Source organism: Hibiscus syriacus, unplaced genomic scaffold (assembly GCF_006381635.1).
Source record: "Hibiscus syriacus cultivar Baekdansim isolate YM2019G1 unplaced genomic scaffold, ASM638163v2 tig00117056_pilon, whole genome shotgun sequence".
Classification (NCBI taxonomy): Eukaryota; Viridiplantae; Streptophyta; class Magnoliopsida; order Malvales; family Malvaceae; genus Hibiscus; species Hibiscus syriacus.
The window spans coordinates 636,541-663,511 of NW_024063539.1; the positions used below are offsets into that span (position 1 = coordinate 636,541).

General features: G+C 35.9%; 2 protein-coding genes and 2 pseudogenes across 6 annotated transcripts in view; 2 read left to right on the top strand and 2 right to left on the bottom strand.

Moving 5' to 3' along the window:
• The window catches only part of LOC120198319, a 4,156-nt pseudogene extending 2,512 nt beyond the window's left edge, over positions 1-1,644 (bottom strand).
• LOC120198322 overlaps positions 1-7,102 on the top strand; it is a 15,235-nt gene extending 8,133 nt beyond the window's left edge. Inside the window, exons 1-9 of one of the 3 annotated variants that reach the window (XM_039199664.1) lie at positions 2,856-2,946; positions 3,117-3,181; positions 3,829-3,887; positions 3,990-4,277; positions 4,404-4,464; positions 5,320-5,444; positions 5,751-5,813; positions 5,909-6,033; positions 6,842-7,102. In XM_039199664.1, the coding sequence (XP_039055595.1) occupies positions 3,160-3,181; positions 3,829-3,887; positions 3,990-4,277; positions 4,404-4,464; positions 5,320-5,444; positions 5,751-5,813; positions 5,909-6,033; positions 6,842-6,977 (879 nt within the window). In that variant the 5' untranslated portion in view covers positions 2,856-2,946; positions 3,117-3,159 and the 3' untranslated portion in view covers positions 6,978-7,102. Of the gene's footprint in view, positions 1-2,855; positions 2,947-3,035; positions 3,182-3,828; positions 3,888-3,989; positions 4,278-4,403; positions 4,465-5,319; positions 5,445-5,750; positions 5,814-5,908; positions 6,034-6,841 lie in introns of those variants that run through there. The other 2 variants (XM_039199663.1, XM_039199662.1) reach the window with 2 other exon arrangements.
• A 10,640-nt stretch (positions 7,103-17,742) lies between these two features.
• Positions 17,743-21,309, top strand: LOC120198321 (probable E3 ubiquitin-protein ligase HERC3). Of its 3 annotated transcripts, none has more exons than XM_039199660.1 (7): positions 17,743-17,761; positions 18,596-18,636; positions 18,769-19,051; positions 19,133-19,482; positions 19,567-19,968; positions 20,257-20,641; positions 20,952-21,309. In XM_039199660.1, exons 3-7 carry the CDS (start codon positions 18,827-18,829, stop codon positions 21,192-21,194), a joined length of 1,605 nt encoding a protein of 534 aa, XP_039055591.1. In that variant the 5' UTR covers positions 17,743-17,761; positions 18,596-18,636; positions 18,769-18,826; the 3' UTR covers positions 21,195-21,309. The 3 variants fall into 3 exon arrangements, with proteins under 3 accessions (XP_039055591.1, XP_039055589.1, XP_039055592.1); XM_039199658.1 differs by lacking the exon at positions 17,743-17,761 and adding an exon at positions 17,783-17,870; XM_039199661.1 differs by lacking the exon at positions 17,743-17,761 and having other exon boundaries at positions 18,596-18,694.
• Positions 21,310-21,799: 490 nt separating this feature from the next.
• LOC120198068 lies at positions 21,800-26,174 on the bottom strand (annotated as a pseudogene).
• Between the last annotated feature and the right edge of the window lie 797 nt (positions 26,175-26,971).

Sequence of the window (26,971 nt, forward strand, 5' to 3'; positions counted from 1 at the left end):
CCATGATAATACATATCGAACAAAAAAATACTGCAGTACCTTCGGGCGGTGAGCAAGAGTTGTTCTGCATCCTTAAGCTTGTTTCCTTCAATTAAAGAACAAGCAATATTATATGCCAACTCAAAGCTGCTAGTAGCTTTGATCTTAATGGCATCCAAAGTTCCTTGCACTTCAGAAGCTCTTCCAGCAGAAACAAAACCAGCAACCAAATTTATTTCCAAGGAATCAATCTTTTCTCTTTGAAGATTCCGACAGATATCAACACAGGCGTCCATTTTTCCTAAACGGTATAGAATCTGAGATTCTAACAACATGCTAGGTTGAGTCTTATCTTGCTTCTCCAAATGCTTCAAAGCTTCATCCAACTTGTTTAGCCGGTATAGGCAATATGCCTTATTTAGAGATACAAAGAAAACAGATGTATTAATAGAAATAGTAATTTGTTCTGGAACATCAATGCACCCAAAATGTGGCAACATATTATTAACTAGATAAATTAAATATCAAGAAAGCAAGCAAACATAAGGTGCAGAGTGAAACTATGTTACTCAGATTCAGGTGTGTCAAAAAGGGGTTGTGTCCGATACGAGCATTTTTCATTTTTATTTTTAAGAACTTCATGTCTTGGAGAGTCATATCCTCATGCCCATGTCCAAAATGAGTCGGACACGATTGCTTCAGAAAAACTTAAGAGTTACAACAACATAAGAGGGAAACATGAATAAACAGATAAAGCTGATAACAGTAAACGAAAGAATATGATAAGACCAAAAACTAACTAGAAATCTTGCATAGAAGTCCCATAATATAAAAACACCTTTTATAGACTACCAAAATTGAAATAAATTAAACATAAAATCCATTAACCAAAAAAAATCAATCAAAAAAGCAAGAACTTGAACTCCAAATCATGATTACAAGAAAACTTCCCAAACCTACTAAATGATATATCAATGAATCAACATAAATACAATATACTTAAACTCTGTCTGATTACTATTTTGCTATTTAGTTTTCGATGAATTCAAATCATGATCAAAATGTGCAAATTACTATATGTACAAGATTGTCACACGGGATTCACATATAGATAGGTGAATTCCTGCATTTTTTCCCTATTCACAAATATTTAATACTTCAGTTTTTATTGTTCAATAATATTCAGTAATCGCATAAAATTGAAACTAAAATCAGATTACAACACGGGATTCACATATAGATAGGTTAATGGACGACCTTGTAGAAACTGAAATCAAAAGAAACCTTCTGAGCAGATTGAATTGCTGAGAGAGCCTCCACAATCTTATCGGCCTTTATCAATGCCACAAGTTTGCATCGAATGGCGTCTTCATCTCCCGGCGCAACTGACAGAACTGCGTAAAATTCAAAATTACTCATTAGATTTGATTGATTTTGGAAATAGTAAAAAAGAAAATAAAAATTACGAATTCAATGGACCTTGATTTGCAACTTTGACGGCTTGTGTGAATTCGGATCGTTGGATGTGTCTGTTGAGTGAAGTGAAAAGATCTTCGATAGGGGGAGGAGGCTGCAACGGCGAAGAAGCCGCTTTTAGCTTCTCTTTAGGCTTAGGCGCCATGGGTTTTCTCCAACGAATAAAACCGGATCCTTCTTTTCTCGCTTATGGTTTGAGGGTTTATTTTTCTAAGGTCGTTCAATCTTTTCGGTTTTTTCTTCTTTCTCTACAATGGCCGCTTTCAGATGGGCCCCTACCCTTCAGATGATTTGAGCATTTCTCTTCGTTAAACCATATGAGCCCATGTGTTAAGCCCACTTTATTTTCAACTAGCAAATTGTGCGGCTTTTTTCTATCCAAATATCATCAAAATAAAAAATAATTATAAAAATAACATCATTTCAAATTATATTTTGGATTGATAATATTTTTTCAAAAAAATAAAGATTTATTACGCTAAAAACGTCTTTAAAAATGATTTTATAAGATACCATTTTTGCCTACGTCATAACAATATAAACACAATTTAAACTAAAATGTAAGAAAGTAAAAGGGGCTAAAAATATGAAATATATATATATGAATTTTATAAAAAAATGCAATACATATTGAAAATACATAATTACACGATCACCATACAAATTAAGCGACGACAAAACACACATTATTAACTTTATGTTTAATTATTTAAAAATGGTCGTTCTTACATTGTTTAAATATGAGAGTTTTAATATTTAAATATAATTTTTTAGATATATATTTATTAAGTAATTGAACATAAAATTTATACATTTATATTTATATTATCACAGTCTCCCAATTCATGACCGAGGAGCTATTTTTGTAATTAATTTTCTATTGGATGATGATTATGTAAAAAAGGCCAAATTGTTCACTTGTGCGCTATTCGTGTAACATTTGTGGATAAGATATTTATATCTTAATTTAATTATTTTTTATTATTTTTTATTTTTTAGTTTTAATATTGATTTAATTAATAAAGAGATGACATAATTAAATTACATTAACTAAAATTATCTAATAAAAAATATTAATTAAAATTTTTAATCAACATATATTATAAAGACTAATGAATTTAATTTAAAATTTCACATCTATTTTTATTTAAAATAAAGTTTTAAATTTGAAAATACAAAGACTACAAATATTAATTTATATAGTGAACCATTATCTATATTTTTATTTGTAATTTATTATTTTTAAAATTATTAACAGTCTTAATGATTAAAGAGATTAATATTTTTTAATTATTTTAAATTTAAGTAATTATATCTACATAATATTCTATTTAAATTTATTTTTAACTACTTATATCAATAAATGAATTTGAATAAATTGATGGACCACATACACATCTCCTAACTTCTCACTTCTTATTTGGGTAACTTTGATATCTTAATTGTGAAATTCTAGTTGAGAACTTAGAAACACAGAAGCTGCGGATAAAGGTTTGCTTTTGCCTTGCATTGAGTTTCTCCCCCCCCCCCCCTCTCTCTCTCTCTCTCTCTCTCTCTCTCACACACACACACACACACACACACATAAACGCAAACGTTTTCTGTGTTTCTTTCTTTTTCATGTTTTGGTTTTCATTTTTTGTGATTTTTGGGTCTGACAGCTTAAAGGTTGCATCCACTTCGATTTTGAAGCTGAAACCAGCTATGGGTTTGCTCACTATAGGCTGTTAGTACAACTTCTCTTCCTTATTATGTCTGTTTTACCAACTGAAATGTTTATCTAGACGAATGCTAAAATTGGGAAAGTTTTGATGTTTTCATGTTAGTTCTTGCATACCTATGTATCATATTTGTTAGGGGTGTAATTGTGCCGATGAGATGCTGAGCTCGAGTCAAAATTCAGGGCCTGAAATTTGGTTCTAGTTTAATTGAGTTTCACGTTTTGAAGTTCAAGCTCGAGATAAAAATTGAACTGCTCAAGCTTGCTCCATTTTTTTTTATTTTACTTGGTAAAAATAAGCTCAATTATCAAGCTTTTATGCATGAACTTGCTTGAATAGACTTGATTAATCTCATTCATCTGATAAAAGTAAGCTCGATTTCAGAATACTTGATTCCAATTTGTCTATTTCCATTATTGTCTTAAAGACTTGATTATTTACGCTTGAACTCGATTAGTTTAATTTCAGAATACTCGAATCCAATTTGTCTAATAGCTTGACTTGACAATGACCGAGCCAAATCAAGTTTCTTTATTTGAACCCAAGTACCCTTGTTTACTCCCCTAAGATTTGGATCAAGAACTCAGTTATTAGTAAAGAATAGCTCATCTTTATTCTTTGTTGGTGTGCACGATTGGTGATATTTGAATAGGTGGGAAGTGTTTTTGCTACTATGGAACCAAAGTGCTTTCAACCCAAAACTCAATCAGTGTAAGCTATCTTCTTCTTCTTTTTAGTAGAAGCGCAAGCTATCTGTTGTGTTTGAAAAGTACATAGCCTTTAGGTTTTATACATGTCTGCTTTCGTCTGCAGGGCACTAGATTTAACATAAGGACCTTTGCTAGTCGCAAATCAATGAAAAAATCAAGAAGAGAGGGACGACTAAGTAAAAGTTACACCATACAAACTAAAGAGACTTTATCAGAAGACAGCAATGTCCTAGCCGATTCTTGTCTCTCTAAGGATGACAATATAAATAATGGAAAAAATGTACATTCAGCTTCACAGGATTCAATTTCCATTCCTTCCAGGAGCAATGTGCTTCAAGCCTGTACCATCACTTCTGGGTTGATAGCAGCTGCGGGTTTAATAATTAGACAGGTTTCCTTCAGCACGCATGATCACTAGCTTGATTTCAATTATCTTATTCTTTGCTTTTAGGCCTCTTTTTACATCCATCACTTTGTAGTAGCATTTAAGTATTTGATTTTCTTTAGTAATCTGCAGGCATCGCATGTTGGGTCAATGGAAGGATTGCCGATTCTTGACAGCTCCATGAAAGTATCATGTATATATTTCAATTTAAGCTTCCATCCTAAATGATTTTCTGAAGCTGGTTTCTTTTCCACTTTTCTGCCATTAATGTTAGATGGAACTGCATTCCATAGCAAAATATGCCCTTTAAAAATAAGTTGAGGTCACGAGTATAATTTTGATTATCTGAAATATTGTCTTAATTCATTACATATTTATGGACCGTCAGATTAACTGGCATGTAGGACTCCAGTGCAGGGGCAAAATTGACCTCAAGTCATATTAGAAATGGTCAGATATTGTAAAATAGAGTGCTGCTGGCCTTGGATTGCCCTGTTCAAAAAACTTTTAGACGTGCATAGTGAAAATAGCCACCTGAAGTCTCACTTTAGCATTGCTTGTGGAAAGGCATAGTATATTCTGGTCTACAGGTTCTTTTTTCAAATGGAAAAAATAGCCCTAGATGCATCTTAGATATTAGGGACTATTTAAAAACGACCATTGCTGATTAAGCTTTCGATGAAAGGAGTTCTAGAAACAGAGTAGGTTCAGTGATAAGTGAACTATGAAGAAGCTGAGGGTTCTAGTTTGATATTGAATAGTCTTTTTTAAGGTTTCTCATGTATGCATTTGAGCGTGCAAAACTAAGTACATGCGTGTACTATAATGCTATTTGGGAGAATTTGGACTCTCATACAATGTGGCTCCAACTGTTCACTTTTCTTTTACTATCCATGACCGACACATTTTTGAACATGAGTAAGAGGATACGACCTTCTAAACGCATGAAAAAACTTAGAAAAATTTAAAGTCAGATGTCTGCACCTGAATCCGAGTAATGTAGCTATTATATACCAAACAGAATAATTGTCTCTCGAATTGTTTGCAGTTGGTTTTGAGATGTGGCATCTTGAGTTTATCACTGGATTGGTTGTGCTAATTTCTTCATGTCGGTATATATTATTGAAGACGTGGCCTAGTTTTTCCGAGTCAAGTGAAACAGCCAATAAGCAGGTAGGTTATCTATCCTGCTCACTTTCATGCATTGGTCTTTACCCGGACTCCTTGCTGGTTCACCGTTGATTGGGTGAACAAAATGTCAACTACCTATTAAACCTACCGGTTTATTAAATTTGGTTCATTTGGCTCAGTTTGTTCTGTCTTTATTCTATATTGTCTGATAGTTTGGTTTTAATGTATTTATTTGGTTGATTTTCAATTTTATTGATAGTTGAGATTAAATAATGATTCAAATATGAACACATACTGATCTTTTGACTGATTTGTTGAACTTCAAAAACATATTCCTCCGTTTTGCAGGTTCTTTCTTCACTACAACCTTACGATTACTTGATTGTTGCATTTCTGCCTGGGATGAGTGAGGTAACTGAAAAGCTGTTTCTGATTCCTGTCAACTCCTGTTTTTTCATAATTCAGATTTGTGATTTACCTTACTAATCCATATGCACGATGTCTAGGAACTCCTTTTTCGTGGTGCACTTCTTCCAGTTTTTGGATTTGACTGGAAGAGTGTCCTGGTTGTTAGCACACTTTTTGGTGTTTTACACTTGGGCAATGGGAGAAAGTATTCATTTGCAGTATGGTATACGCTTCTAACATCTTACTGATTCTTATGTTGCTCCGACTCATCTTTTTTCATTCATGCCCAAAACTCGTGTCTAAGACTTGGATATGAGGACAACCTCCAAGGACCCCTCCAAATACATGGAAAAAATTAGAAAATTTTGACCATACCCATGTCAGACACATATCCTTATCCGACACTCATACCGGAGTCCAAGGAGCTTAGGTTGATTTAATGCTAGACATTATGATTCTTTTTCAGTACAAATAAACATCATGAGTTGATCAAAATATTCTTTTAGGTACCGATGTGGCATTACTTGACACAACAAATTTGTTTTGGTCAACTAAGCCATGTTAGCATGTTATGTAATGGTTTTAGTCTATTAGGTAAACCTGTTTGACTGAAATAAAGTTTAGGTCAGGAATATCTTTTTCTTTAGGTCCCAAATTGTTAAAATTTATCAGGGTTCAGTCTACATACTAACCGTGTCTTCCACAATTGCTACAAATATGCAGAAAATATTGAGAACCAGGGCTTGTGGATGTTTTCTCATTCTTGGCTATGCCTTAGAATAATGTTAAAGAGCATGTTACTCGGACAAGTATGTGTTTAACCCGAGTATAATTTGATTTCTTCCAAGTTTTTCCTTTCACTTGGAGGGTGCTTAGAAGCTCATATCTCCATGCCCATATATCGAACATATGTGCTTGATACGGGTATTTCAACAAAAGCAAATAATCGGAACTACATAGGTTCCACTTTAGTATTTTTTTTATACCAAGTTTGTATGATCATATCATTTAGGTGATGTTGAATGTTGTAGGGCAACTTTTGTTGGGATTGTGTATGGTTATGCAACAATCGTATCTTCTAGCCTCATCGTTCCCATGGCTTCCCATGCATTAAACAACCTTGTTGGAGGGCTTCTTTGGCGCTATACCTCAAAGGCCGTTGACTGAGAATTAGATGCCATTTTGGGGTTTTAAGTCAAGTTGGTACACTGTCTTGAATATGCATCATCTATGTACCCAGGTTCGGGTGGGTCAGATAAGATTTTGTTTCGATACGGATATTAGACATGGTATGTGTTAGATATGAATATGTTTCGATACGGTGTTTATCATCGAATGTATATAATTTACTAATAAAAGAATTCTGCGTCGTGTTTTTTTTTTTTTTTTTTTGCATTATAAAAAAGAGACAACCTCAATGTGGCATGAAGAAGCACATGAATCATGTTTTTTTGGGGGGTGTTATGCTTTCGTCTTCATCACATTGACACAATGAGTAGCGTTCATGGACATTTAAAGTCTAAATAAATAATATTATTGCTTGTAATGCTGCAAATGGTTGCTTTGTCGTCAGTATTATGACAGAGCCAAACAACACTCATCAAAATATAAATAAAATATTTAATTTCAGTTCTTAATTAATTAATTAATTAATTAATCTAAATTAATATCTAGAGAATCACCTTCTTGATTTGATTTAGTTTATTTTGTATTCACAAAATTAAGATTTAAACTTGTTATGTTAATTTGAAACGAAAATAGTATTATTTAAATTAAACCTGTTTATTTAATAAAAATGTTATTATACTTGACATTAAAATTAGCATATTCATAGTTAAGTTCAATTTTGAATTTGAATTTTATAATTATGGTAAAAAAATAATTATATTTTTAAATTAATAGAATTAAAATATATTTGAATTATGAAATTATTATAAATAAATAATACAACAATGATTAATTTAAACTAAAATAATTATTAAAAGTATATATGATTTTTCATCCAATATGTAATATAGTACATAACTTTAATTTTGTACAATTATACACATGAAGTCTTAATTTTGTTCAATTATATAAATAAAATATTAATTTAAATTCAATTATATAGCTCTTAATATATATAGATATTCATTTTAAATAAATATAATCACTTATATATATATCATGTTAATATAAAATGATTTTATGTTAACAATAACTTGAATAATTTATAAAAATTGAATTAAGCCAAAACTTTACGTATAAATTGTACTATAAAATAAAATTTTATATATTATATCAAATATTTAATAATACATGTAACAACCCGGAAATTTGAAAAAATAATAATAATTTTAATTGAAATTTGACGAGTTAATTAAGTAAATTGGTAAAATTTGAAAATTTTTAAAACTTGTAGTTTGTTTTAGAGATGAAGGAAATTTAGGGACCAAGCCCTGAATTTACCACTAGAGTGTCGACATTCACGCATTATAAGCGCGAAATTCATTCTGAAATCAGAATGAATTTCATAAAATTTCCTCCCTCAAAGCCCCAACTTCCAACCACTATTCCGACGCCGTCCGACCTCTGATCGTCAATTTGAAAGCACCACCGTTTTCATCATCGAGGGAGGAACAAACCCCTTAAATTAATTGAAGTGAAACGTTGCCAAAAGTCGGGAATTTCAAGTCAAAGTCTCGACGTTTTTTTAGCACAATTGCCGAGAAAATCTTAAATTCATCACCGATCGTTGCTCCGTTTACGACACCTCCCGCACCATCGAGTTCCTTGTTTCATTCCGAGTCCGTCGGTTTCATCCTTGGTGGCCGTAGACGGCGGCGCGTGGGGAGGTGAAGCGGTCAAAGTTTCCGATTTGTTGAAATTGAGCTCTCCGCCGTTCAAAAATTTGAACCGAGCTTTGTAAGTATCTCGAAATCGCTCAAAATAATTTTTAGAAATTTTTCCGTGAATTATAGGACACCGGAGGAGGTCCCACGCGCCACCACTGTGCATGGGGAAGGCTCGGTCAGTGCTTGAAACCGGTTTGACCGGTTCGACCCGACCCGTTGACAGTTGACCAGAACTTTGACCGGCCATTAAACGACCATTAATCTTTTCCGAGTATACCTATCCTGACATTTTTTAATGTTCCGAATCCGTTTTTGGGGTCCGTTTCACCAAATTTGAACCCGGAAGTCTCCAAATTGTCAATCAAACCCTTTGACTGTGACTTTGACCAATAATTTAAATATCTGGAAGGTGATACTTTATGTTTTTCGACGTCCTGAATCTGATTTCAAAGTCTGTTTTGCCAAATTATGACCCGAAATTCCCAAATCGAGCACGTGAACCCAAAAAGGGCTTTGTATTTTAGTATTTTAATTATTTATTTGAGATTTGGTTAAGGAATTGATTCAATAAAATATTTTATGAAGGTACTCGTGTTTCACCTGAGCGAGGATCAGTTAGGTCCGGAGTTGTTCGTTCGTCAGATCAGCCCGAACCGCGTACTACAAGAATTTCCCGTAGGTTTCCGTATATTATTTAAATAAAGATTAAGATTATTTATATTAGGATTTCAATATGGGTTTTTCCAATTCGTAGGATCTAGCGCTGCAGTAGAGCGTGATCGACAAACCCAGTAGTAGGCTTCCCTATCTGATTTCTCAGACTGTTACAGGTGTATTTCCTAACAATATTACATTATTGTTTTAAAATGATTCATCTGAATACCAAGTATTTGATATCTAGTTTACTGTATATTCCGATATAATTTCTGGATTAAGGTATTTTATACCGATTTCTGAAATATGATTATCTGACATCTGAATTACCATATATTACTGTTTTGAATTCTGATTTCCGTATTTCTGCATATGGTTTCCAAGTATGAAACATTTTTATGTTTTAAGTGATTAATCATTGTTTTCACTTGAATACATTCATGTTTAATATTGTCATTGGGGGGTATTGTTGAAGGAAGATTATCTGCAGACTCCTCGGCTTTGTGCTCAGGGTCTAAATGGTATGTGCGGTTGGGTGTATGGTTCTGGGGAACCTACACATTTATGATGTGAACGGATGGGGGTAGTGTTCATGTTTTAAAAACATGTTGTATAAACCGATTTTATTGAAAGTCTTTATCTGTATGTTTTTTATATATATTGTATGGAGCACACTGGGCTTTTTAGCTAATTATGTAGTTTTTACCCTTTTTCAGATAACAACAGACCGTAAGCTAGCAGATTTGGCATCAGGGGAGATCAACTACTTATTTTGTACGAACGTATATCTCTATATATTTTTCGGTTATGTTTGGTGACATGTATTTGCTATCGTTTTGGCTATATCTGTATTATTAATATTTTGTTCTATATTATATCTAATGTATTTTAAGGAAATAAAAAAAAAACTCTAAATGGGATATGTGACCACTTAGGTTTAGGTCTAACTTATAGACCGAGTCTGGAGGGTTACATTTGGTGGTATCAGAGCTTTCGGTTTTAAACACTCAGACTGTATATGGGTCCTAAACTTTGGATTTTTAAGAAATTTTGAAGAGAAAAAAAAACATGTCACATTATTTTATGATTTAAAGTTTTCTCGAGACCCCTGATGCTAATATGACATATGTTTTAAATTCTTTCTGTAGAGCCTTATAGATCCAACGATGAGTGCTGCTAGAGGTCGTAGGACAGGACGTGGCCGTGGTTGAGGACGAGTCGCTCGACCTTCTGTTACGATCGACGATCCGATGTCTCCACGTGATCTTCTTGTTCCGCAAGTAGATCAGACCCTTTCTCATGATGACCAGTTTACTCCTGTGAGAGACCCTCCCGTCACTGGAGATGAGGATACTGACATGAACGAAGACGCCATTAATAGAGCTATATTCCGCATGTTTCAGAGATCTGCTAGAGCCCCTAGTAATATGACTACGGTTGAGATTTCAAATTCTCTGGTCGCTGCTGGTGTAGTTCCATTCGAGGGTATTACTGGTGGACCTCCGACAGACGCTGAGTATTGGATGGAGGACACAGAGAGGATTATGGATGAGATGGATCTCAGACCTGAGCAGAAGTTGAAGGGGAGCCTAACTATGTTGAAGAAAGAGAGCTTTAGATTGTGACAATCAATTTCTGGTAGTATTCCTAGAAACCAGTTAACATGAGATATTTTCAAGACACGTTTTCGGAGTCGATATATTGGGGAGAGATATATGCAGGAGTAATGCCAGGAGTTTCAGGATCTGAAGCAGGGTAATATGTCTGTTATGGATTACGAGGTGGAGTTCATCCGATTGAGTCGTTATGCCCCTGGACTTGTTGACACTGAGGTAAATAGATGTTTGAGGTTCGAGAATGGACTCAGGTATGAAATCAAGAGCCGAGTTGCTACTCACCGGGAGAGGAATTTTGATGCCTTGGTTGAGATAGCCAAGACTGTTGAGGAAATAGAGCGATTGAGTATGGAGCGCAAGAGAGACATTGATCGGGCTCAAAACCAATTTAGGAGGCCTTCTGGTTCTGTTGATTCTTCTGCATATCCTAGCAAGAGAGGCAGGGGTGATTCCTTTTAGAGAGACGGTGTGAGTGTCAGACCTGCTGTATCTGGTTCTTCAGCTGTTCAGCCTTCTTGACATGGTGGATCTTCTGGGTTACAATCTTTGCAGACATGTGATTATTGTGGGAAACATCATCTTGGGGAATGCAGGAGAAAATTTGACACCTGTTTTAGATATGGTTCTGGTGACCATATTATAAGGGATTGTCCAGTGTCAGTTACTACAGTTCAGACACCAGTTCGTATTCCCGCTCATAATCAGAGTACTGTTCAGACTCCTGTAGGTGGTTGTACTCATGAGAGATAATCGGGATCGGCTAGCAGAGGTCGAGCATCTCAGAGTAGGGGTCCGGTCAGATCTGAGGCTAGACAACCTGCATTGGTTTACACTGCCAGACTTCGACAAGATCGTGATGGGCCTAATGTGACTGCATGTACTGTTACTATTTATTCAGTTCCCTACTTTGCATTGTTTGATAGTGGTTCTACCAATTCCTATGTATCGCATTCCGTTTCTGAGGGTCTAAATATTCCTGTTAAGAATACTGAGTATTCGGTGATAGTTCAAAGTCCCTTAGGCAAGTCCATAATGTTGGATCGTATTTTTAGAGAGTGTCCTATAGAGATCAATGGGGAAATTTTTCTGGCCAACCTGATGGAGTTACCTTTGGAAGAGTTTGATTTGATTCTCGGCGTAGATTGGTTGGAAAAACATCGAGTAAATATTGATTTTAAGACTAAGAGAGTTGTTCTGAAGACCCCAGATAATCAAAAAATTGTAATGATCGGGGAACGTCGTAGATTTCTGACGAATGTTGTGTCTCCTTTGGTAGCTGAGAAGATGATCAGGAAAGGTTCTGATGCGTTTCTTGCTTATATATTGGATACTAGGAGTTCTCAATCTGATATTGAAGGCATCCGGATTGTTAAGGAATTTCCCGATGTTTTTCTAGAGGAGTTGCCTGGATTACCTCCGGATAGATAAGTTGAGTTTGAGATTAAAGTCTATTCTGGTTCTACTCCGGTTTCAATGTCTCCTTATCGTATGGCCCCAAATGAGCTTAAGGAACTGAAAGTCCAACTTCTAGAGTTGTTGGATAGGGGATTTATTCGACCCAGTGTATCGTTGTGGGGAGCCCTAATTCTCTTTGTCAAGAACAAAGACGGGACATTGAGACTCTGTATTGATTATAGGAAGCTGAACAAGCTAACGGTTAAAAACAAATATCCTCTGCCCAAGATCGATGATCTATTTGACCAATTTCGAGGGGCTTATATATTCTCAAAAATAGACTTGAGGTCTGGTTATTATCAACTCAAAGTGAAAGACTCGGATATTCCGAAGACTGCTTTTCGTACTTGGTATGGGCATTATGAGTTTTTAGTGATGTCATTCGGGTTAACAAATGCCCCTGCTGCTTTTATGGATCTGATGCATAGGGTGTTTCGACCTTATTTTGACCAGTTTGTAGTTGTGTTCATTGATGACATACTGGTGTATTCTAGAAGTGAAGTAGAACATGAGGAGCATTTAATGATTGTTCTACAGACTCTAAGGGAGAATAAGCTATATGCTAAGTTGAGCAAGTATGAGTTTTGGCTCAACAAAGTGACTTTTCTTGGACATATCGTTTCTGCTGATGGTATTCGGGTGGATCCAAGAAAAGTGGAGGCTATTCTGAACTGGAAGCAACCCATGAACGTTTCTGAGATCCGTAGTTTCTTGGGCTTAGCTGGTTACTACCGTCGTTTCGTTGAGGGGTTCTCCCTTATTGCAGTTCCTCTGACGAAACTATTGAGGAAAGATGTTCCATTTGTCTGGTCTGAGAACCAACAAGCTAGCTTTGAGAAATTGAAGACTGTTCTAACTCAAGCCCCAGTGTTGATTCAGCCTGAATCTGGGAAAGATTTTTCTGTCTACAGTGATGCTTCTCACTCTGTATTAGGATGTGTTTTGATGCAAGATGGGAAAGTTGTCGATTATGCTTCACGTCAGTTAAAATCGCATGAGCGTAACTATCCTATTCACGATCTGGAGTTAGCTGTCGTGGTTTTTGCTTTAAAGATATGAAGACACTACCTATACGGAGAAAAGTGTTATATGTATACTGATCATAAGAGTCTGAAGCATCTGCTTACTCAGAAAGAATTAAATTTGAGACAGCGTCGCTAGTTGGAGCTTCTAAAGGACTATGATTTAGAGATAGAATATCATCCAGGAAAAGCTAATGTAGTGACAGACGCCTTGAGCCATAAGACGATATCAGATCTCAGAGCCTTATTCGCTAACTTGAGTTTATTTGATGATAACAGTCTGTTAGCAGAGTTGCAGGTTAAACCCACTTTGGCCAAGGAGATTAAGGCCAAACAACTTCTAGATAGCTCATTGCTTCCCATTATTGAACAAGTTAAGCAGGGAACGGGTTCAGAGTATACTGTGAATCAGGATGGTATTTTATGTTTTCACGGTCGTTACTGGGTACCTAAAGATGATGAGTTGAGACGGGTTATTCTTCAAGAGGCTCATAGTAGTCCTTATGCTATGCATTCTGGCGGGGACAAAATGTACAATAATATCAAGGAGCGCTACTTTTGGACTGGTATGAAAAAGAATATTTCAGATTTTGTGGCGAGGTGTTTGACTTGTCAGCAGGTTAAGGCAGAACACCAGCATCCATCTGGATTGTTATAGTCAATTAAGAGTCATGAGTGGAAATAGAAGCGCATTACGATGAACTTCGTTACTGGTTTTCCTTTGACTCCTTCTAAAAAGGATTCTATTTGGGTGATTGTTGATCAACTCACCAAGTCAGCGCACTTTATTCCTATCCGGATTAATTATTCTCTGGACAAACTGGCTAAGTTGTACATTTATGAGATCGTTAGACTTCATGGTGTACCATTGTCTATCATATCTGACCGAGATCTGAGGTTCACTTCCAGGTTCTGGAAAGCTTTGTATGAGGCTCTGGGTACTCGTTTGAATTTCAGTACAACTTTTCATCCTCAGACTGATGGACAGTCTGAACGAGTTATTCAAGTATTGGAGGATATGTTATGGGGTTGTGTGATTGATTTCCGTAGTAGCTGGGAAGATTTCTTGTCGTTAGCTGAGTTTGCTTACAATAATAGTTATCAGGCGAGTATTCGCATGGCACCGTACGAGGCTCTGTATGGACGTAGATGTCGTACTCTTATATGTTGGACTGAGTTGCATGATAGAAAAACTTTGGGTCCAGACTTGGTTCGAGAGACTGAAGATACTGTCAAATTGATCCATGATCGCTTAAAAGAGGCATTCGATGGGTAGAAATCATACGCAGATAAGCGACGTAAGGATATCGAGTTTGAGGTTGGAGATCATGTTTTTCTTAAGGTATCCCCCTGGAAGAAGGTATTGAGATTTGGACGTATGGGTAAACTGAGTTCGCGATTTCTTGGGCCGTATTGTATTTTGAAGAAAGTTGGACCTGTTTCTTATCAACTTGAGTTACCTCCACAGCTCAGTCGTATTCATGATATTTTTCATGTGTCTATGTTGAGACGATACCATCCAGATCCGAATCACATCATTCAGGTTGATGAGGTAGAACTGAGACCTGATTTGTCATATGAGGAGGAACTTGTTCAGGTTTTAGAGAGGGATGAACGAGTTCTTCGGAATAGGCGTATTCCAATGGTCAAAGTTCAGTGGAGTAATCGTAGTCCCTCAAAAGCTACTTGGGAGACTTTGGAGTCAATGAAGGCTCAGTTTCCTCATCTATTTTCATTAGGTAAATTTTGAGGACAAAATTTCTTGTAGAGGGAGAGAATTGTAACAACCCGGAAATTTAAAAAAAATAATTTTAATTGAAATTGGACGAGTTAATTAAGTAAATTGGTGAAATTTGGGGACTAAATTGAAAATTTTTAAAACTTGTAGCTTATTTTAGAGATGAAGGAAATTTAGGGACCAAGCCCTGAATTTACCCCTAGAGTGTCGGCATTCATACATTATAAGTGTGAAATCACCAAATTTCCTCCCTTAAAGCCCCAACTTCCAACCACTATTCCGACGCCATCCGACCTCCAATTGTCGATTTGAAAGCACCACCGTGTTCATCATCGAGCGAGGAACAAACCCCTTAAATTAATTGAAGTGAAACGCTACCAAACGCCGGGAATTTCAAGTCAAAGTCTCAACGTTTTTTTAGCACAATCGCTGAGAAAATCTTAAATTCATCACCGATCGTTGCTCCGTTTACGACACCTCCCGCACCATCGTGTTCCTTGTTACGTTCCGAGTCTGTCGGTGTCATCATTGGTCTTCATAGACGGCGGCGCATGAGGAGGTGAAGTGGTCAAAGTTTCCGATTTGTTGAAATCGAGCTCTCCGCCGTTCAAAAATTTGAACCGAGCTTTGTAAGTATCTCGAAATCGCTCAAAATAATTCTTAGAAATTTTTCCGTGAATTATAGGACACCGGAAGAGGTCCCACGGGCCGCCACTGCGCGTGGGGAAGGCTCGGCCAATGCTTGAAACCAGTTTGACCGGTCCGCACCGGGTTGACCGGTCCGAACTGGTCCGACCCGACCCGTTGATCGTTAACCTCCTTTGACCAGAACTTTGACCGGCCATTAAACGACCGTTAATCTTTTTCGAGTATATCTATCTTGATATTTTTCGACGTCTCGAATCCATTTTTGGGGTTTGTTTCACCAAATTCGAACCCGAAATCTCCAAATTGTTAGTCAAACCCTTTGACTTTAACCAAGAATTTAAATATCCGGAAGGTCATACTTTATGTTTTTCGACGTCTTGAATCTGATTTCGAAGTCTGTTTTGCCAAATTATGACCCGGAATTCCCAAATCGAGCACGTGAACCCAAAAAGGGCTTAGTATTTTAGTATTTTAATTATTTATTTGAGATTTGGTTAAGGAATTGATTCAATAAAATATTTTATGAAGGTACTCGTGTTTCACCTGAGCGAGGATCAGTTAGGTCCGGAGTTGTTCGTTTGTCAGATCAGCTCGAACCGCGTACTACAAGAATTACCCGTAGGTTTCCGTATATTATTTAAATAAAGATTAAGATTATTTATATTAGGATTCCAATATGGATTTTTTCAATTCGTAGGATCTAGCGCTGCAGCAGAACGTGATCGACAAACCCAGTAGTATGCTTCCCTATCTGATTTCTCAGACTGTTACAGGTGTGTTTCCTGACAGTATTACATTACTTTTTTAAAATGATTCATCTGAATACCAAGTATTTGATATATGATTTACTGTATATTCCGATATAATTTCTGGATTAAGGTATTTCATACCGATTTCTGAAATCTGATTATCTGACATCTGAATTACCATATATTACTGTTTTGAATTCTGATTTCTGTATTTCTGCATATGGTTTCCAAGTATGAAACATTTTTATGTTTTAAGTGATTAATCATTGTTTTCACTTGAATACATTCATGTTTAATATTGTCATTGAGGGTATTGTTGAAGGAAGATTTTCTGCAGACTCCTCGGCTTTGTGCTCAGGGTCTAAATGGCATGTGCGGTTGGGTGTATGGTTTTGGGGAACCTACACATTTATGATGTGAACGGATGGGGGTAGTGTTCATGTTTTAAAAACATGTTGCATAAACCGATTTTATTGAAAGTTTTTATCTGTATGTTTTTTTATATATTGTATGGAGCACACTGAGCTTTTTAGCTCATTATGTAGTTTTTATCCTTTTTTAGATAACAACATACCGTAAGCTAATAAATTTGGCATCAGGGGAGATCAACTACTTATTTTGTACGAACGTATATCTCTATATGTTTTTCGGTTATGTTTAGTTACATGTATTTGCTATTGTTTTGGATATATATGTATTATTAATATTTTTTTCTATATTATATCTAATGTATTTTAAGGAAATAAAAAAAAATTCTGAATGAGATATGTGACCACTTAGGTTTGGGTCTAACTTACAGACCGAGTCTAAACAGTTACAATACATATATATATATATATATATATATAAATATATATAATTTTTATATTTATCTTAATTAAATTTAAATTATTTTTAAAATTATAGCTTACTAACATCTAAGCCCTCCTCTCTCATCAATTATCATCTTTTGATGGGCAAAATTAAATAAATTAATTTAAAATAGTTTAGAGGAAATTGACGTGTAAAAGTTGTCCCAGGTAAGAAGCATAAATCAATGGGGATGTAAGACATCTCATCGCGAGAAAAATAAACAAAACGTCTTCTTTATTTATTTATTTATTTATTTATTTATTTATCATCTATGAAGAATCCGATTCACGATCCATTTCTCAAGCATGAAACATAGCATAGAGCCAGTGAGTGCCATGGACTTCGGTTTTATATTACCCACTTCTTTGTTCTACCAAATTGATGTAAATTATGCTATCTTTTTTTTTATTTCATCTTATTTGTGGGTTGTAATTCTCTTCAATAATTGACAGATGCAGATGGGTTTAGAAGAATTATGGGTCTTTGTAACATGTAATTTTCAATCTCTATGTATTCTGCCTTGATCTGTAATGAACTAATGATCATATTATTTAAACATATAATTCTATTTTGTTCTTTGGATTTTCTTTTTCTTTTTTTTTATTATCATCTGATGTTGTTGATGATCTGGGGTTTTTCAATAAGTTCATTATCTTGACCGTGATTTTTTTTAACTCAAATCCCCTGTTTTTTAAACGGTGGATGTTGATTTTGCTTGATTGTTTGTCAGGTCAATGATCATACTTTGCCTTTTGTCTGGGTTTTCATTCGAGTTTAGAATATTTTTTTAACATGGAGGACTATGTTCTTCTCTTGAAAGTTTTATTCTTCTACAATTCTTCCTTAAATATCATGGTTTAAAGTTGCTGTTTTTGGATCGTCTCTATGGCTTTTCTGCCACTGTTGCTGTTTTGATTACCTTTGTGTTTAGCCCTTTTGGATCATCAAACCTGGTTTGGTTCTGTTAGCTTTGATCAATCATTGGATGTTAAGGCATAGAATCCTAGTTTCGAAACAAGGGAAGTGATCGAACACCGAGATTCTAATCCCAAACAATGTGAATGAATAAACCAAGTTAAACTATGGGTTCGAATTGTAAACTTATTTTTCTTTGTGCTTTTTGAAATGATCACATAATTTTTGGCCTAAATTGTCCTTTTTTCTCATGTGATTCTAGGAGTTTTTATGAGAATCTCTTCTCACTATCCTATTTGTAGGTTTGAAACTTGAAGTTTGTTGAATCAACCAATTATTCAAGGTAGATGTTCTTGGCACTTGTAAATTGAACCAACAAATCGATAAAGTTCTAATGTTTATAAAGTAATTTGGATCATTTGAGTTTTTTTCTTAATGTTGCTTTTTTAATCTCATATTTTGTATTTTTTTCCAGCAATCTAGATAATCTCATTGTCAAGTTTAGGGGGCACTGCATAACTTGGGCAGTGCCCATGGATGCCACAAGAAGCGAAACTCCGACTATAAGATACCATAATATCCCTGATCAACCAATCACTGCTATTGTTGCCACTTCTGTACCAGCATTTCCACGACAAGTTCGTCCTTGCTTCGGGGATTCATCTCCCGGAGAATTCCCCTTAGCTGCAAATCCTTCCATTGTTCTTCATGTCCTTACCGCGTGCAATTTGGACCCTCGAGATCTTGCGAAACTAGAGGCAAGTTGAAAATGAAGCTGTTTTGAAATGTTAGAATTGATAATGCTGAATGATTTGATTCTGTAAATGTGTTGTTTTCAGGCGACATGTTCCTTCTTTAAGCGACAAGCAAACTTCGCCCCCGATTATGAATTGTCAATATCAGAGCTTGCTGCTCTTGATATGTGCCAGAAAAGAGCTATATTTAAGCCGATGGCTGACGAAGAACGTCAAAGTTTGAAGCAAAAATGCGGAGGTTCTTGGAAATTGGTCCTCAGGTTTCTGCTGGCTGGGGAAACATGTTGCAGGAGGGAGAAATCACAGGCAGTTGCAGGGCCTGGTCACAGCATTGCTGTGACATCAACTGGAGAAGTCTACTCGTTTGGATCTAATAGCTCAGGACAGTTAGGACATGGCACCACGGAGGAAGAATGGCGGCCTCGGCAAATAAGGTCGTCAATATCTTAATCACTGTGTATGCATGAAACTGTGAAAGTGTAAATACAAAGAGTTAATGGAACTCCATTATGTTGTAGATCTTTGCAAGACATTCGAATTATTCAAGTAGCAGCCGGGGCTGGTCGGACGATGCTAGTTAGTGATGCTGGTAGAGTTTATGCCTTCGGAAAGGATACATTTGGTGAAGCGGAATTTGGGGTTCAAGGAACTAACCTAGTTACGACTCCGCAACTTGTTGAGTCTTTGAAAGACATATTCGTTGTGCAGACTGCAATTGGAAACTTTTTTACGGCCGTATTGTCAAGAGAGGGCAGAGTTTACACATTCTCTTGGGGTAAAGACAGGAAGCTTGGTCACCAAACTGAACCAAATGATGTTGAGCCTCAACCTCTTTTGGGGGCTCTAGAAAATATACCAGTTGTGCAAATTGCAGCTGGATACTGCTACCTTCTTTGCCTAGCTTGTCAACCAAGTGGCATGTTAGTATCCGAATACCTTTTTGTGGGGCTCCTTAAATCTACTTTTAAGCTGGCATGCAGACATTGTTTCGGTTTTTCATTTTTCTTGCATCATTCATGTCCAACACCTATATCATACACATTTTTGGATGGGGGTACAAGAACGTGACTCTCCAAGAATCCTGTCCGAATATGTGTGGGACATGGGCATTTTGAAAATTAAGAGGATATGTCATTATTTGGTCATTTCATTTGAATGTCTTATATGAACAATTACTTACCAGTGTGCCCTGCTTTTTGAAACATTAGGTCAGTGTACTCTGTTGGGTGTGGCTTGGGTGGAAAGCTAGGACACGGTTCAAGAACGGATGAAAAGCACCCTCGATTAATCGAAGAATTTCAGCTTTTGAACCTTCAGCCAATGGTGGTTGCTGCTGGTGCTTGGCATGCAGCTGTCGTTGCTCGGGATGGAAGGGTCTGCACATGGGGTTGGGGACGTTATGGGTGCTTGGGTCATGGAAATGAAGAGTGTGAATCGGTCCCGAAGGTGGTAGAGGCAATAAGCAATGTCAAAGCAGTTCATGTCGCTACAGGGGACTATACAACCTTTGTGGTATCTGAAGATGGTGATGTATATTCTTTTGGTTGTGGGGAATCTGCCAGCTTAGGACACAATACTGCAGCTGAAGGACAGGTTTGAACTTCCATTCCCTTTAGACTTCATTTTACTGTTTTATAATAATTTTGAGAAGAAAATAACAACCTATGTTACATGGACTCTTTTTATCAAAAGTACTTGTGTTCGACACTTATTTCCGGCATACATTTTTCTGTTATGGGTGTGGAGATAGGATCCTCCAAAAATGTATATGAAGAAACTTGGGGAAATTGAGTATCCTCATGTTGGACACATCCATGTCTGGAGAAATTGAAACAGGAAGTTAGAAATTAAAAAGAAGTGATCAAGTAACCATCAACATTTCGGTTTATTGCTAATGTGGCAGGGGAACAGACATGCCAATGTGTTGAGCCCAGAACTGGTGAAGTCCTTGAAGCAAGTGAATGAAAAGGTGATACAGATTAGCCTAACAAACTCAATACACTGGAATGCCCACACATTTGCACTCACTGAATCAGGGAAGCTTTATGCGTTTGGGGCAGGAGATAAAGGTCAGCTAGGCATAGTGCTAATGAACAATCAGACAGAAAAGGGAAACCCAGAACGAGTCGATCTCGATCTCGATTAGGAACTCAGATCAATTTCTCCTCTAATCGCTTTAGACCATGCCATCATTTCCAACTTATCATGCCACTTAATTGCATTTGATGTTTAGATTTCCTTTTGTTTATGTTGTAAATAGAGGTACACAGAAGCGTCGTGAAGATTTATCAGTGAAGTTAGGTTAATAAGGGGCCCTGAGCAGTGCAACAAGGTTGATTTCCTAAGGCAATGGTTTAGCACATTGGCCATAAAGTAGATAATAGTTCAAATATTTCCTACTTATGTAAGTTAAATTCTTAATTTATCCGATCTTCAACTGTTTTTAGTAGATTGCAAAGAGTCTTCAGCTAGTTACCATGACTCATTCTTTTTAAAATCAATATCCAATACTCTACTTGACACATGGGTATGGGGACATGACCTCCAAAGATCTAAATACATGAAAAACTAAAATTTAATTATAATTGTACCCATACCTAATAGTTATATTCAAGTCTCGGTCGACTCGGCATATAGCCTTTATTGTCTAAAACTCTAATGTCACACAAATACTTGCACGATATATTAGAGGAAACAACCAAAATTCAAATTCAACATTAAATAGCAGTTTTTTTCTTGTCTGGCATTTTTACATACAGGGAAGACCTAGTATCAAAGATCCATATGTTATTGAAAGTTACTCAAAACAATTCTATCAATCAAGGGTTGGCAGTTCAAAAATTATAAGCAAAACATGTGTTCGCTTGCGTCTAAAGTGAACACATGGTTTCACAGTGAAGAATACAAAACCATCAAACAGGCTAACCTCCAGCTGACCGTGAAGTTCAGTAGTCAGATGGGGAAATGACATCATCAATCTTCAAAATCATCTTAACAACTTGTGTTGCAAGTAAGATTTGCTGCTGCTTCCCGATAAAGACATTTTGCTCACGCATATCATTCGTCCCAACATCATTGCAGTCTATCCCTAAGTGTGGATTATTTTCCTGCACGTCAGACACAAGCAAGAGTTAATTATATTACTCCATGGAGGTGAATATTATACCGGATCAAAGTCATCATCCTATTACCAAGTAATTTACCTTAATTTGTTGAGATTTCACTGCTGATAATGTCTCAATGGGTTGGAGCCCTCTATTTTCATCCAGAGCCATGGGGACAGCATCTAAAGCATCTGCAAATGCCCGGATTGCATACTGCAGATAAAAAATTGATAGAAACTATAAATACCACAACAAAAAGGGAACACTAACTATGAAGATGATTCAAAGAGCTACTTCTTTACCTGCTCAACTCCAGGTTATTTATCTGAAGCAGTCTCTACGGCAATTGAGCAAGAAATCTCAGCTGAGTCACCACCATAGACAATAGAATTATTGTGAATGAGATTCCTAGCCACACACAGTGCATCATGGATACTGCGCTTTGTCTCCTCTATCATCATTTTGTTTCCTAAAGCATCATCAGACATAAATGGAAACATTCAATGATTTATACATGCATAACCATCTCAATTTAGCTTAGTCACTTTGTTGCTTCAGTCAATATAATAAACTTAAAAAATGCCCGATCAATTCTGTATTGAACAGGAAAAAATGTCCCAACATCTCTAAACAGGGAATGCAGTACTAAAACGGAAGCAAGAAATGTCTCAGAATGTGCCTAAAAGTGTCATGTAAGCTTGGCCCCAGATTACTCGTCAACCTATTAATTTTCCTATTTGTTTATCCAGTTTTAAAGTTGGCTGGTAAAAAAGCCTCACTCCGTGTAGACCAGGAGGCATAACAATAATTTAGAAACAGGAAAATAGCACAAGTAATTCACAGAGTAGAACAATTGTGTAGGCTTAAGCCAGTTTAAGATACAAAAACAAATCACAATGCTGTCTACAATCATATTGTCAATAGTTTCCATTCTAATGATCAATTAGAGATAACTATATTATCAATTGAACATAATGTAATAAACCACCCAACTCAACTGCAACCAAATAGAACAAGGAGAAAAAATCTCCATGGGTGTTTAGTCTTGGCCTCATGGGTGTGGGAAGATTGTAAAGACCTCTATTGTTCGTCTACCATGGAATGCTTATGTGTATGTCATTTGGAAAGAGCAAAACTCGAGGCTCCATGGTGAATCTTGACTTCATGTTCAAAGTCATTTTAATTGCATAAAGGATATTGTGCAGTTAGGATGGATACTAAGAAGATTACTATAATTACTTCAATAGAAAAATGATTAGGAATTGGGGCGTAAATGTATAAGTTATTGATGGGATAGAAAGTAGTGGTCCTTTTGTAGCAACTCGTTTGCTTACTTTTTGGATATAATAAAATTCAATTTATCCAAGAATTGTTAGTCCAAATGAGCAAAGCTCCAGTGCTTGCTTAAACTCAAAGTCATTCAATGTCGAATCATCTCACTCGGGCTTTCATCAGTCGTCCTCTATCTAATGCATGAAAAGGAATTCCCAAACGAAGAATTTATCTAGCACACATTTCTAACCAATGTAGGATAGACAAGGAAAGAATTCACATACCCTTCCCAGCTTTTTCTGGGGTCAACTCTTGGAACCTTGGAACAATCCTTCCACCTATAAAGATAAATATGATTAGATTACTCATTGCAGATTAAGGTTGCACAATCAACTAGAAAATATTAATCTATCATAAAATTTGCCTGCATGATGCCAAATGAAAAATAAACTAAACGGAAACAAACCTGTAGCTATTGCTATAAGTTCCAATTCCACACCACCAACCCATCTGACAGCAGGAAAATTCCGGTGCATCAATAAATGATTTGCCTCATCATCAAACCCCCACTGACAGATAACCAAGGTGGCACCAACATCCTGAAACAACATTACTATGAGAACAAGTTGTCCAACCTCGCCCCAAAATAATAATATCCCCGCCCCCAAACACACACGCCCACACACAAAAGAGGATAATCTGAAGCAAGACAGAATGTGAAAAGATCAACTTGAAATTGAAAAAGGAAATTCCTAAGAACTCCAATCTGCGGCTATACCTTGCATTTCTGAACCATGTCATCAAAATACTTCTGCTCTTGCTGGCGCAAAGTCTGAAACTTTTCCACAGTATCAATCTCTACCTTATGTTTAGTCTTTGGCTTAGGTGGCTCAAAAGGGCAAGTTAATATTGCAATTTTTGCATCTTCAATTTGCTTCGGCATCTGAGGATGCATGTCCTTATCAACAGTAATTCCATATATTAGCTCAGTATCTTCCAATTTTCCTCCAAATTTTCCCTCAACCTTGATCAGATCTAAATTGACATCTTTCCTCTCTAGATCAGCAACAGCAAGAACTGCTTTAACAGAAATTTAAGCTAAAGCATGCTTGCACCGGTTTACACTACAAAACAATTGAAAATGGTTACACATTCATGATATACAAAATATAACAAAATACATCAGTCTAGAAATGGATTCACAAAAAAATTATCTTTGAATATCTTTCCTGAATTCCAATATTAAGAGCCTCACTTCTCAATACTAACAAGTTCATGAATTGCTAGCTGACAGCAAGAGCTATTTAATCAAGCCACGGGCCACCCAATCTAGTTCCAGACTACTGTATCAGAAGAAATGCAGGGAGGCAATTAATTGTATTTAACATCATACTGATAGCAACCATGATCATCTAATTCGATTAGCAAATCCAGGTGGTGGAGAAAGGTTATCACAATTACCAGACATGTAGGAGAGATGACATATACATATGAATTAGCCTTTGCTTAGAACAGAAGCATCTTGAAACAAATTAGACACAATTTCCTCCTTATAGAAGAACAATATGCAAGAAAATATTTAGCCATGCAACATAAGCTAGTATTATCCTGTTACGGTTGTAACAATAATGTTTTTAGTAATGTATTATTGTGATCTGAACATGGCTAAGGGAAATAGAAACTGTATTTAGAACAAAAATAGACTACGAGGGGGGAAAAAGCTAGAAAACTTACATTTTTTAGGACAGAGTGGTCATGCATGTTTGAACCAAAGGCTCTAAATTAGTAGGTCCGAAATCAAACTTCTGAGCTATATGTTCCAAATGCTCAACAGTTATTCTAGAAGTCATTTCATAACCCTCTGCAATCCGGATGGGGTGAATCCCACGTTCTAACAGCCGCTCTGCCTGCTCAAGAAGTGCCCCAGCCATGACGACAACACCAGTTGTTCCATCACCAATTTCATAATCCTGACTTCGAGATAGCTCAACCATCAACTTAGCAATTTGATTGTCAACATCCATCTGCTCCAAGATCGTTGCCCCGTCATTTGCTAGGAATATCAAACAAAAAGAAAACATCAGGAAACTTTGAACACAATTCATGTCTAATTCCACTAACAAATCCAACATCCTTATGTGGTTAACATTTACTTTGGAAACATAAACTTCAAGAAGCTATGCCCTGAAACATTAAGCTCATAACCCTAGTTCAGAAAATTATCAACGGTAACTTTACCTAAAGCAAAGTTGCAGTTCAACAACTAGTGAATTTCCATAAAGTAACTACAAATCCTAAAAGTGTCGTTAAAACCTACATTTATCACCAAAATAGCTTAATATATCTACCCTTTCATTTCAAAGTTGATGTCAAACAGATCCAAAACCGAAAATCATCTTTCGAAAATCATATTGAGTAACTAGAAACTTAACGATCAAGTAAGAAATTCGAAAACAAGACGGAGAAAGAGGTAGAAAGGAGTTAACTAATGGTGATATCGCCGTAGGGGATTGGAGCATCTTATCCATGCCTTTGGGTCCTAGAGAGGTTCGGAGGATCCGAGTGACCGCTTTGCCAGTGGAAATGTTGGCTTTTTGAGCATCGAGCCCTCTAAGCCTCGTTTTCTGCTCTTGCTCTTTTAGTATAATGAATGGCCTCCCGTACTCGTCGAACGCCAACGCCATTCCCCCCCCCCCCCCCGACTTTCTCGTCGCCGATGTACGCTTCTTCGTCTTCTTCTTCTTCCTTAGTGTTTCGGTCCTTATAAATGAGGAGTGTGGAAGGTTTCAAAGCCCTAATCAGTGGTTCTTCTGTAATTTCATGCACCTGTCTGCTTATGTTTTATTACATTGCAACACAAGCTATTCTATTATTAGTAAGTACATAATTGTGTAATTATATTTCAAAATATTATAATCTAATCAGTTAATTAATTGATTTGTAAATTGTAATAATATTATCATTATATTATAAAATATAAAAACAATTTTTTTAGATAAATATAAATTTTAATATTTCAATTTTTAAGTGTAAATTGATTTTTTGAGTTCTTTTTTCAATTTTTTATAAATTTATATAAGATCAATTCATTATTTTTTTTGTATTTTTCTTGAAAATGTTATTTGATATTTTTATACTTTATTATCTTATATAAATGCTTTTACTTGAATTGTTATATTTTTATCTATTTATTAATTATTGAGTTAATTGCATCATAAGTCTTCAAACTATAATCCTCATTTTAAATTGATACTTAAACTTTTGAATATTTTAATTTTATCTATAAATTATTATTCTTATTTTAAATTATTCCTTAAACTTTTGAATATTCTAATTTCATCCCTAAATTATGATCCTCTTTCTAAATTAATCCTAAAACTTTTGGATATTCCAATTTCATCCCCAAATTAATCCAAATATGTAATTAATTTCAACCCTTGTTTAACCTAAATTTTGTTTTTTCAAACGTATAATAATATAACTTGGCCTAACAATTTTATTAACAAGGGATGTGATTAGTATATACATATAGTTTGAGCTAAAATTG

What these genes read in the sequence shown, in the direction of transcription:
- LOC120198321 (XM_039199660.1), top strand. Translation starts at nt 18,827, where the DNA reads ATGGATGCCACAAGAAGCGAAACTCCGACTATAAGATACCATAATATC. An exon ending in GCTTGTCAACCAAGTGGCAT is followed by an intron (nt 19,969 to 20,256) that starts GTTAGTATCCGA and finishes TTGAAACATTAG; the next exon opens with GTCAGTGTACTCTGTTGGGT. An exon ending in ATACTGCAGCTGAAGGACAG is followed by an intron (nt 20,642 to 20,951) that starts GTTTGAACTTCC and finishes CTAATGTGGCAG; the next exon opens with GGGAACAGACATGCCAATGT.